Source organism: Pelophylax lessonae (genome assembly GCF_965119305.1).
Source record: "Pelophylax lessonae genome assembly, chromosome: 8".
Classification (NCBI taxonomy): domain Eukaryota; kingdom Metazoa; phylum Chordata; class Amphibia; order Anura; family Ranidae; genus Pelophylax; species Pelophylax lessonae.
This window is the reverse complement of record NC_138775.1, coordinates 251,425,456-251,438,270: the sequence shown is the minus strand read 5'-3', so window position 1 is coordinate 251,438,270 and position 12,815 is coordinate 251,425,456. Positions and strand designations below refer to the sequence as shown.

General features: G+C 45.1%; 1 protein-coding gene across 1 annotated transcript in view; it reads right to left on the bottom strand.

Annotated features, from left to right (window-relative positions):
• Window positions 1-12,815, bottom strand: part of COL24A1 (collagen type XXIV alpha 1 chain) — a 417,206-nt gene that overhangs the window by 254,232 nt on the left and 150,159 nt on the right. The window contains exon 6 of the mRNA XM_082265511.1: window positions 8,291-8,344. Coding sequence (XP_082121637.1) covers window positions 8,291-8,344 — 54 coding nt within the window. The remainder of the gene's footprint in view (window positions 1-8,290; window positions 8,345-12,815) is intronic.

Sequence of the window (12,815 nt, the reverse complement as noted above, 5' to 3'; positions counted from 1 at the left end):
TGGTCATGGAGTTCACCAGAGCTTCATAGGTTTCCACTGGAGTTCTCTTCCACTCCTCCATGAGGACATCACTGAGCTAGTGGATGTTAGAGACCTTGCGCTCCTCCACCTTCCATTTGAGGATGCCCCAAAGATGCTCAATAGGTTTAAGTCTGGAGACATGCTTGGCCAGTCCATCACCTTTACCCTCAGCTTCCTTAGCAAGGCAGTGGTCTTCTTGGAGGTGTGTTTGGGGTCATTATCATGTTGGACTATTGCCCTGCGACACAGTCTCAGAAGGGAGGGGATCATATCATCAGTATTTCACAGTACATGTTGGCATTCATGGTTCCCTCAATGAACTGTAGCTCCCCAGTGCCGGCAGCACTCATGCAGCCCCAGACCATGGCACTCCCTCCACCATGCTTGACTGCAGGAAAGACACACTTGTCTTTGTACCTGGTTGCCACCACACACGCTTGACACATCTGAATCAAATAGGTTTATCTTGGTCCCATTAGACCACAGGACATGGTTCCAGTAATCCAAGTCCCTAGTCTGCTTGTCTTCAGCAAACTGTTTGCAGGCTTTTTTGTGCATCATCTTTAGAAGAGGTTTCTTTCTGGGACGACAGCCATGCAGACCGATTTCATGCAGTGTGCGGTGTATGGTCTGAGTACTGACAGGCTGACCCCCCAACCCCTTCAACCTCTGCAACAATGCTGGTAGCACTCATACATCTATTTCCCAAACACAACCTCTGGCTATGACGCTGAGCACATGCACTCAACTTCTTTGGTGGACCATGGCGAGGCCTGTTCCGAGTGGAACCTGTCCTGTTAAACCCCTGAATGGTCTTGGCCACCATGCTGCAGCTCAGTTTCAGGGTCTTGACAATCTTCTTATAGCCTAGGCCATCTTTATGTAGAGCAACAGTTCTTTTTTCATATCCTCAGAGAGTTCTTTGCCATAAGGTGCCATGTTGAACTTCCAGTAACCGGTATGAGAGAGTGAGAGTGATAACACCAAATTTAACACACCTGCTCTCGATTCACACCTGAGACCTTGTAACGCTAACAAGTCACATGACACCGGGTAGGGAAAATGGCTGATTGGGCCCAAATCTGATGCTTTCACTTAGGGGTGTACTCACTTTTGTTGCCAGCAGTTTAGACATTAATGGCTGTGTGAGTTATTTTGAGGGGACAGCAAATCTACACTGTTTATACAAGCTGTACACTCACTACTTTACATTGTAGCAAAGTGTAATTTCTTTAGTGTTGTCACATGAAAAGATATAATAAAATATTTACAAAAATGTGAGGGGTGTACTCACTTTTGTGATATACTGTATAGCAGTCTTGTGACTTCTATCAGTGTCTGGCAGAGCACTGGTTAAAGCATGCAGGAGGAGTTTTCATCCAACTTCGACTGTCCTTTGATCCCTGACCCTCTGTCTGGACAGTGCTGATCACATGCACCCTTACAAAAAAAAAATCTCTAGCAATACACACCAAACTGAGAATGTGCAGAGTGCCCCAAGGCTCTGTTCTATCAGCAGATGTATTGAGGACAGTGAAAGAATGGCAGGATTAGAGAAGACAGGAACAAACAGCCTTTAACACAATGCAGAGGATTAACTTCCTTAGGTTCCACAGTGAGTATTACAAGCATGCTTTACTGCTAGGGTTGAGCGAACACCTAGATGTCCGTGTTCGACGGGTTCGGCCGAACTTTAAAAAAAAGTCCGGGTCCGTGTCCCGGACTTTTACCGAACTTTTCCCGGACACCGAACCCCATTGAAGTCAATGGGGACCCGAACTTTAAGGCACTAAAATGGCTCTAAAACACCAAAGGAAAGGGCTAGAGTGCTGCAAATGGCAGCAAAACGTAATTAAGAGCATGGCAAGTGCTCTGCAAACAAATGTGGATAGGGAAATAACTTAAAACAACAAAAAAAAAACAGAAAAATAAAACAATGTTCTTCTTCATCTCTGAAGGACGAGGCCCATATGGAGTAGGAGGGAGGTTGAGGTGGTGGTGGATGTGGCGGTGACATAGGCGTGCGCACAGGGTGTGCTGGGTGTGCCTGGGCACACCCTAATCACCTAGGGCACATAGCATTGCCAGTGAGGAGATGGGAAAGATCTCCCTGGGACCTGCTCTGCTCTATTTCTCCTTGCCTACAGGTACATGGCCCCGATACATTACTCTCCCTGCTGGCAAACACATGCATGTGTATTTCAACTTTGGGGTGCACACCTTAATGCAATAGGCTGCGCACACCTATGGGCGGTGTAGGTGGAAGCGGCGGTGGAGGAGGACCAGGGCCGGATTAACAGCATCATGGGCTTGGTGCTGAGGATTTTGAAGGGCCTTAAGGGCCGTGCCTTGCCATGCACCCAGAGGAGGAAGGGTGCAGCCATGCATGCCTAATTCAACATGGGATGCTGTCTCTGAAGCCCATAAACACATCCATGCATCGCCAACTGTCCCTCCTTGTCCGGCCTTCACGCTGTGTGGGGAGGTTCTGAGGGTGCTGCCTGGGGAAGCGAGCATAGAAGCCAGACTTCTGTGTTTACAAGTGACAGAAGAGCGGTAACAGTGAATATGGCCAACCCGGGGCCTATATAAAAGGTAGGGGCCTGGAGCTGCAGCTCCAATAGCCCCTACATTAATCTGGCCCTGAGGAGGAGGACGAGGTAGCCAACACTGCTTCTTTTCAAAAATTTTAAATGAGGGTACACCCCAAAAGAGTGAGAAAGAGCAAAAATGGAACAATGGGTGGGTAAGGTCGGTATCCATTGCTATTCTGCATAAGGTACGGAAAAGTCCCGTGGGATCCATGCCTGGTTCATTTTAATGAACGTGAGCTTGTCCACATTGTCTCTGGACAGGCGGCTGCGCTTGTCTGTTATAACGCCCCCAGCCGTGCTAAATACCCGTTCAGATAATACACTGGCTGCAGGGCACGCCAGCACCTCCAAGGCGTAAAGGGCAAGCTCAAGCCATGTGCCCAATTTGGAGACCCAGAAGTTGAAGGGGGCAGACCCGTCATTCACTACATGTAGGCGTGTGCACACATACTGCTCCACCATGTTGGTAAAATGCTGCCTCCTGCTAAGACGTTCCATCTGAGCTGCTGGTGCTGCTGTTTGTTGTGGCGTGCTGACAAAGCTTTTCCACATTTCGGCCATGCTAACCCTGCCTTCTGAGGTGCTGGCGGTGCCCTGGTTGCGTTGGCGACCTCCTCCTCCTCCTCCTCTGCCTTGTGCTTCCACTGTGGCCCCGCTGTCAGATGGGAATGCCAGCAGCATGGCGTCTACCAGCGTGCGCTTGTACTCGCGCATCTTGCGATCGCGCTCCAGTGAGTGAATTAAGGACGGTACGTTGTCCTTGTAACGGGGATCCAGCAGCGTGGCCACCCAGTAATCAGCACAAGTTAGAATGTGGGCAACTCGGCGGTCGTTGTGGAGACACTGCAGCATGTAATCGCTCATGTGTGCCAGGCTGCCCAGAGGCAACGAAAGGCTGTCCTCTGTGGGAGGTGTATCGTCCGTGTCCTCTGTATCCCCCCAGCCACGCACCAGTGATGGCCATGAGCTGGCCTGGGTGCCACCCTGCTGTGAACATGGTTCCATCTCCTCCTCCAGCTCCTCCTCCTCCTCATCCTCCTCATCCTCCAGAACTGTGCCCCTGCTGGACAATTGCGTCCCTGGCGTTTGCGTGTGCAGGAACCCACCCTCGGAGCCCCTTGCGAATGACTGCCCTGAAAGCCTTGGAAATGTTACCTCTTCATCCTCCTCCTCCTCCTCCTCATCCTGTGCCACATCCTCTTCCATCATCGCCCGAATTGTTTTTTCAAGGAGGCATAGAAGTGGGATAGTTAAGCTGAGAACGGCGTCATTGCCACTGGCCATGTTGGTGGAGTACTCAAAACAGCGCAACAAGGCACACAGGTCTCGCATGGAGGCCCAGTTAAATTAAATAGCGGAATAGAAAATATGATCCAAAAAAAGTGTATGTATATCACACGTACACAACCACACTGGGCCCCAATTACTATTGTTTGTACCCCTAAAAGGCTAGATGAGGAGTAGGGGGAGTATGGAACAGGCAGCACCCTCAAACCTTCAGAAGTATGAGATGAACCCCAACAACTTGGAAAGGTGGATCTCTCTCACACGTACCGACACAGACTATCCCGCAATTCAATTGATCCTCAAAGGTTTTTATTGAATAGCGGAATAGGAAATATGATCAAAAAAAGTGTATGTATCTCGCACGTACACAACCACACTAGGCCCCAATTACTATTGTTTGTACCCCTAAAAGGCTAGATGAGGAGTAGGGGGGGTATGGAACAGGCAGCACCCTCAAACCTTCAGAAGTATGAGATGAACCCCAACAACTTGGAAAGGTGGATCTCTCTCACACGTACCGACACAGACTATCCCCCAATTTAACTGATCCCCAAAGGTTTTTGATTAAATAGCGGAATAGAAAATATGATCCAAAAAAAGTGTATGTATATCACACGTACACAACCACACTAGGCCCCAATTACTATTGTTTGTACCCCTAAAAGGCTAGATGAGGAGTAGGGGGGGTATGGAACAGGCAGCACCCTCAAACCTTCAGAAGTATGAGATGAACCCCAACAACTTGGAAAGGTGGATCTCTCTCACACGTACCAACACAGACTATCCCCCAATTTAACTGATCCCCAAAGGTTTTTGATTAAATAGCGGAATAGAAAATATGATCCAAAAAAAGTGTATGTATATCACACGTACACAACCACACTAGGCCCCAATTACTATTGTTTGTACCCCTAAAAGGCTAGATGAGGAGTAGGGGGGGTATGGAACAGGCAGCACCCTCAAACCTTCAGAAGTATGAGATGAACCCCAACAACTTGGAAAGGTGGATCTCTCTCACACGTACCGACACAGACTATCCCCCAATTTAACTGATCCCCAAAGGTTTTTGATTAAATAGCGGAATAGAAAATATGATCCCAAAAAAGTGTATGTATATCACACGTACACAACCACACTGGGCCCCAATTACTATTGTTTGTACCCCTAAAAGGCTAGATGAGGAGTAGGGGGAGTATGGAACAGGCAGCACCCTCAAACCTTCAGAAGTATGAGATGAACCCCAACAACTTGGAAAGGTGGATCTCTCTCACACGTACCAACACAGACTATCCCCCAATTTAACTGATCCCCAAAGGTTTTTGATTAAATAGCGGAATAGAAAATATGATCCAAAAAAAGTGTATGTATATCACACGTACACAACCACACTAGGCCCCAATTACTATTGTTTGTACCCCTAAAAGGCTAGATGAGGAGTAGGGGGAGTATGGAACAGGCAGCACCCTCAAACCTTCAGAAGTATGAGATGAACCCCAACAACTTGGAAAGGTGGATCTCTCTCACACGTACCGACACAGACTATCCCGCAATTCAATTGATCCTCAAAGGTTTTTATTGAATAGCGGAATAGGAAATATGATCAAAAAAAGTGTATGTATCTCGCACGTACACAACCACACTAGGCCCCAATTACTATTGTTTGTACCCCTAAAAGGCTAGATGAGGAGTAGGGGGGGTATGGAACAGGCAGCACCCTCAAACCTTCAGAAGTATGAGATGAACCCCAACAACTTGGAAAGGTGGATCTCTCTCACACGTACCGACACAGACTATCCCGCAATTCAATTGATCCTCAAAGGTTTTTATTGAATAGCGGAATAGGAAATATGATCAAAAAAAGTGTATGTATCTCGCACGTACACAACCACACTAGGCCCCAATTACTATTGTTTGTACCCCTAAAAGGCTAGATGAGGAGTAGGGGGGGTATGGAACAGGCAGCACCCTCAAACCTTCAGAAGTATGAGATGAACCCCAACAACTTGGAAAGGTGGATCTCTCTCACACGTACCGACACAGACTATCCCCCAATTTAACTGATCCCCAAAGGTTTTTGATTAAATAGCGGAATAGAAAATATGATCCCAAAAAAGTGTATGTATATCACACGTACACAACCACACTGGGCCCCAATTACTATTGTTTGTACCCCTAAAAGGCTAGATGAGGAGTAGGGGGAGTATGGAACAGGCAGCACCCTCAAACCTTCAGAAGTATGAGATGAACCCCAACAACTTGGAAAGGTGGATCTCTCTCACACGTACCAACACAGACTATCCCCCAATTTAACTGATCCCCAAAGGTTTTTGATTAAATAGCGGAATAGAAAATATGATCCAAAAAAAGTGTATGTATATCACACGTACACAACCACACTAGGCCCCAATTACTATTGTTTGTACCCCTAAAAGGCTAGATGAGGAGTAGGGGGAGTATGGAACAGGCAGCACCCTCAAACCTTCAGAAGTATGAGATAGTGTTCACTGTACCCCACAAAGATTGAGTTCACTGCACCCCACAATGATTGTGTTCACTGCACCCCACAAAGATTGTGTTCACTGCACCTCACAAAGATTGTGTTCACTGTACCCCCCAAAGATTGTGTTCACTGCACCCCACAAAGATTCTGTTCACTGTACCCCACAAAGATTGTGTTCACTGCACCCCAAAAAGATTGTGTTCACTGCACCCCAAAAAGGATGTTGTTCACTGCACCCCAAAAAGGATGTTGTTCACTCCACCCCAAAAAGATTGTGTTCACTGCACCCCACAAAGATTGTGTTCACTGCACCCCAAAAAGATTGTGTTCACTGCACCCCAAAAATGATTTTGTTCACTGCACCCCAAAAAGGATTTTGTTCACTGCACCCCAAAAAGGATGTTGTTCACTCCACCCCAAAAAGATTGTGTTCACTGCACCCCACAAAGGATTTTGTTCACTGCACCCCAAAAAGATTGTGTTCACTGCACCCCAAAAAGGATGTTGTTCACTGCACCCCAAAAAGGATTTTGTTCACTGCACCCCAAAAAGATTGTGTTCACTGCACCCCACAAAGGATTTTGTTCACTGCACCCCACAAAGATTGTGTTCACTGCACACCAAAAAGGATTGTGTTCACTGCACCCCAAAAAGATTTTGTTCACTGCACCCCAAAAAGATTGTGTTCACTGCAGCCCAAAAAGATTGTGTTCACTGCAGCCCAAAAAGATTGTGTTCACTGCAGCCCAAAAAGATTGTGTTCACTGCAGCTCACACACAGAAAAATGGATGTGGATCACTGACACCTGCCTATCTCCAATCCCACACCACACAGCAATATCGATTGTAGTTTGTAGAACACAGTTTCCCTAAAATTCAGCAGACTCTGTCCCTAACAGGATTGAGAAGAGATCGTAGATCAGGATTGAGTGCAGACCCCACCCCCCACACAGCAATATCGATTGTAGTTTGTAGAAGACACTGACCCTATAATTCAGCAGACTCTATCCCTAAAATGCCTACAACTCGCCCTGCCTAAACACTCCGACCTGTCCCTCAATTCTATCCGGACACAAATGGTTTTTTCCTGCCTATCTTTCCCTAATCAGCAGCCAGCACGTTGATGTGTGCTCTGTCCCTGAATCTAAGCAGCATAATGACGCCGCTGCGGCTGCCTCGAACTTATAAAGACTTGGTCACATGCTTCAGACGGCCAATCACAGCTACTGAGACATTTGCAGGCATGGCTGGGATGGCTTAAGGCACACCAGTTAAACGATTGTTGATTGGCTGTTGAAAGCCCGCCATGAAAAGAGCGCCAAAGCATGCAAAACCCGGAAATAAAACGACCGAACACGGATTTTTACCCGAACATACAGTAAAGTGTCCGTGTCCGTGTTCGGGTACAAAAAATCCAATTATTCGGTACGAACACGAATAATACAGTCCGTGTTCGCTCAACACTATTTACTGCAAATACAGACTTTTTTTACTGTTGTGGGTTTAGTAACACTTTAAGGTATGTATAAAGGGATTTTTTTTTAAATGGCGTGGTGGGATGGGCTTCAGGAAAGTGAGTCACAAAAGCAGGTGTGGGGCTATAATGGTCAGCGCCAGCGTATGTTTCTTCTTCGCCAGCCTTGGTGCATACATGGTTCAGTTAGATGTGAGCTGTGTAGGTATGGGGGGTGGCAGCGCGTACCCTCTGTTTTCCCAAAACCCTATCCTTGGTGTCACCAATACAGCCCTTGTTCTTGAACTACTGCTTGTGAATATTTTATTATTTGTGTGAAATGATCCTTTACAACAATGGTAAGCATAACAAACAAGGGCAAATACACACAACCAAAATGATTGGAAAGATAAAAGCAAATATATGCGTCATTACCTTATTGCCAGGTGGAGCTTGTCCAGGTGATAATCCGGGATCCCCTTTTGGACCCTGAAAAAAAGATCAAAGACTCTCCATAAATATACAAGTTAAAAGAATGGCATCTATTTTTGTTTTGTATATGTTTTCTTTCATGAAAAGACTTCTAAGAAACCTTTCTGTGGAAAAACAAGAAAGTAGCTATTCCCACATCATAGATGTCAAGCTGCTATCCCCAGTTATTACATGTGTGATGTGGGATCGGCAGCTCTTTTCTTTTTTTCTCCACTCTATAAATGGCTTTTCCATAAGCAGTAGACAAGAGAATTCTCTTTACTGGGCGCACACTGCATACTCACACAAACCTACAGCAATAAACTTGGTTCCCTTTGTATATCTATTGAATTAATTATAAACAATTTTTTTTAAAAGTGTGTGTTGCTTACTGATGTATTTGTACTGTGAATCAGCAAAATATTGTAAGCATCCAACTGGCTATTTCAGACTATACAGATGCCTTTCCTTGCCCAATTTTTATGCTGGTCATAGGACGGGGCCTAACAACAAATACCCAGTTTTAAATAAAAATTACCAACCATTCCACCTGCAATGCCATCTGCTGGTGAAACCATGTACTGAACATATTTTAGTAGGGTAAGACAGTGGTCCTCAACCCTGGTCCTCAGGGCCCACTAACAGGCCAGGTTTGCAAGATAACTGAAATACATCACAGGTGATATAATTTGCTGCTCAGTGATTGCAGTATTCTAATCTGCATCTCCCCAAGGTAATAATTAAAATCTGGCCTGTTAGTGGGCCCTGAGGACCGGAGTTGAGGACCACTGGGGTAAGACATTCTATAAAAGGAAACATGTACTAAGAGAAACATGGTGGCTGTTATTGCTGACATATTGTTTTTTTTTTAATCACTGACCTGAAAAAATAATGCAGCAAATGAAGCTTGAGTAAATTAGTTTGGGACAGCGATTCTGAAATTACTTAAAGTGAACACATTCTCAGACTATGCACATACAAGTATTTACAAATTCTAAACAAGCAGTAAAAGTGCTTTAAAACAAGCCTTCATTCATCTCAGTAGCTATAGTCATTGCGGAGAAATGCATCTACAAATTCTCAACAGCACTGAAATCGTAGCAATCTTTTTGAGAGCAGAATCTTGGCTAGCTGCCCTTTAATGTAAACACACAACAGGTGTTTTCTAAGCAACTTCAGAGTCTTTATCACATTTCCCGAGAACCTTGTGAATGAATTGTTCGCAATACAAACAGCTAGAGAAGTGAGTGAGAACTTTTATGGTAATGTATGAAAATAGTATAATGTCCATAGTCAGGGCATAGATGCATTTTAATGCCAACTCTAGAGAAGGTTCTCCGCAAAAACTTTTTTTTTTTTCAGTTTTTAGCATCCCTTTTTGACCCGTCATAGATACAGTCACATGACATCACCATCTACTGCAGGATCAGCAGTTGGTGGTATTCTATGATGCAGAGAACAGCGCCATCAACCACATGATATGAGTGAAGTTCTCTGCATCAATTTCCTATAGGAGTGGGAGCCAGAACCATAAGAGTGGGAGCCAGAACCAGGAGAGAAATAGAAGTGTAGAACTGTGCATGTTTCTTTTAAAAATCAGTGACCTGAAATATTGGGGTCGAAGGCAGCTAAAAAACTACTATTTTGAGAATAAAACATTAGCATCAATTTTAATTTAAAAAATGTTGTATTTCCCATCACTTTCTGTCTAGGTTAGAGTGGTCATCTGGGACAAACATCTGACAGAGGGTCAGCGCTATGCAATACTAGAAAAACATTGAAAAGGTATGGGACATGTGGTTAGCTGTCCCAGGCTTGGCCCCCACATCTCTCTTTTTTTTAAATAGACTATTACAATAGCCTGGAGGAGAACAGCATAAGCTGTTCTGATGTACCATCCTTCAATGCCATGTTTTTCTTATGTGTAGTAGAGCTGTTAAATATTTCTCTCTTAAGATATCGATCAGAGGAAGTTGAGCCTTAGGTATGATTACAGTTTCATTGCACCAGAAAGTGTACAAATGTGATGTTAGTTGTTAGTGTCTTAGCTCATGCTCAGAATATCTCATTCTCAATCTTGTGAACTTAAAGTGGTTGTATACTGCCAAAAAAAAAACAACAAAAAAAAACAAACCCTGCAAGACAAAGGCATGATGAGCTAGTATGCATCGCATAGTAGCTCATTATGAAATACTTACCTTAAAACAAAGCCCCGACATGGACGCCAGGACACCGCTGTGGGAGCTGTCATGCTCCCTCGGCGTCTCTTACAGGTTTAGCGGCTCCGGCGATGTGAGTGGCCGGAGCCGCGATGACGTCACTCCCGCGCATGCGCACAGGGGTCACTTTCCAGCAAGTAGCCGGCAAGGAACTCTGAAGGTCCACTGGACTTTCAGAGTGCATGCCCTGCTAGTGTCAGCGGCTGCATGCAGGGCAAATATCTCCTAAACCGTGCAGGTTTAGGAGATTTTAATTGTACCTACAGGTAAGCCCTATTATAGGCTTACCTGTAGGTAAAAGTAAACACATTGAGTATACTACGGCTTTAAAGCTTGTGAGCTTATTTGTTAATCTTGTGTGCTTAAAACATCTTAAATTACATTATAATATATGGATTTTTGCTACAGCTTACCTGTAAAATCAATTTCTAGGAGTACATCATGGGGCACAGAGCAGCCATATTCATTACTATCTGGGTTATACGCCACCTCTAGGTGAATGTACACTGGCAACCAATTAAGACAGGAAGTTCCCCTCTATATAACCCCTCCTATACAGAAAGTACCTCAGTTTTGTAGCAAGCAATAAACATCCCAGACAAGATGGGAGGGACCTCTTTGTCCCGTGATGAACTCCAAGAAATGGATTTTACAGGTAAGCTGTACGAAAAAATCCAAATTTCTTTATTGTATATAACGGGATACAGAGCAGCCATATTCATTACTATCTGGGACGTCCCAAATCAATGCGCTTGAGGAGAGGGGTACACCATTAAAAACATCGCCATCAGACCACAAAAGATCTACATAGCTGCCTGTAGAACACTCCAAATGCAGACTCCTCCTGGGTCCTAACATCCACTTGATAGAATCTAGTGAACGTATGTATCGAAGACCAAGTGGCAGCCTTGCAAATCTGAGCCAAAGAAGCTTGACGGTGAACTGCACAAGAGGCACCTACTCTTCTGGTGGAACCTTCCCTTTTAAACCATACGCCTGGATAATAACCTGGAGAATCCATTGAGAAACTGTAGATTTAGATGCTAAGATGCTGCCTGCCCTTTCCTGGGCCGTTCTGGTAGTACAAACAAAAGGTCGGTCTTACGAATCTGAGCTGACCTTTTCAAATAAATCTTGAATGCATGTACTACATCGAGAGAATGTAATAACCTTCCTTTCCTCTGCTGTTTGAGGATTTGGAAAGAAGGAAAGCAGTATAATGTCCTGATTCAAATGAAAAGCGGACACCACCTTGGGCAAAAAACCTGGGGGTGGACGAAGAATCACCCTGTCTTGATGTAAAATCAAGAATGGCTCTTTACAAGAAAGAGCTGCTAATTCTGATACTCTTCTGGCTGAAGTTACTGCAACCAAAAAGACCAACTTTCTGGTCAAAAGAACCAGAGGAATATGCCACATTGACTCAAAGGACTGTTTCTGTAAAACTACCAACACCAAATTTAGATCCCAAGGATGGTGGCCTCACTGGTGGAAGCATATGAAGCACCCCTTGAAAGAAGGTTCGAACTAAAGAATGCAAAGCGATTGGTCTCTGGAAAAAAAACGATAAGGCTGGAACTTGACCCTTATTAGCCTATGGCTAACTTCATTTCCACCCCTACTTGCAGGAAGGCTAGAATCTCCCGATAATATATTTACAGGGATGCCAATTCCTGGCCTCACACCAGGAATTTTAAGACTTCCAGACTCTGTAATAAATGCCTCTAGAGACTGGTTTTCTAGTGTTTATCAGGGTAGAGACTGCAGGGCCAGATATACCCCGCTCCTTCAAGATCCAGGCTTCATAAGCCAAGCCATCAAATTTAGAGACTGTAAAGCAGGTGGAATATCGGACCATGAGAGAGCAGGTCCGGACACAGTGGAAGAACCCAAGGCCTTGCCATTGCCAAATTTAGAATTTGTGCATACCAAAACCTCCTGGGCCATGCTGGAACCACCAGGATTACTGAATTCCCCTCTACCTGGATCCTGTGTAGAAGACGCAGCAGCAGCTGAACCGGAGGAAAGGCATAGATCAGGGAAAACTCCTCCCAAGGAGTCACCAAGGCATCCAATCCGACTGCGAGTGGATCCCTGGATTGGGTCCTGGACACAAATTTTTTCAACTTGTTGTTGAACCTGGATATCCGGGACCCCCCAGCATTGGTAGATCAATGCAAGGATCTCGGGGTGTAGGGACCATTACCCCGGAAACATCTGCTGACGACTCAGAAAGTCTGCCTGCAAGTTTTCTATTCCTGGAATGAAAA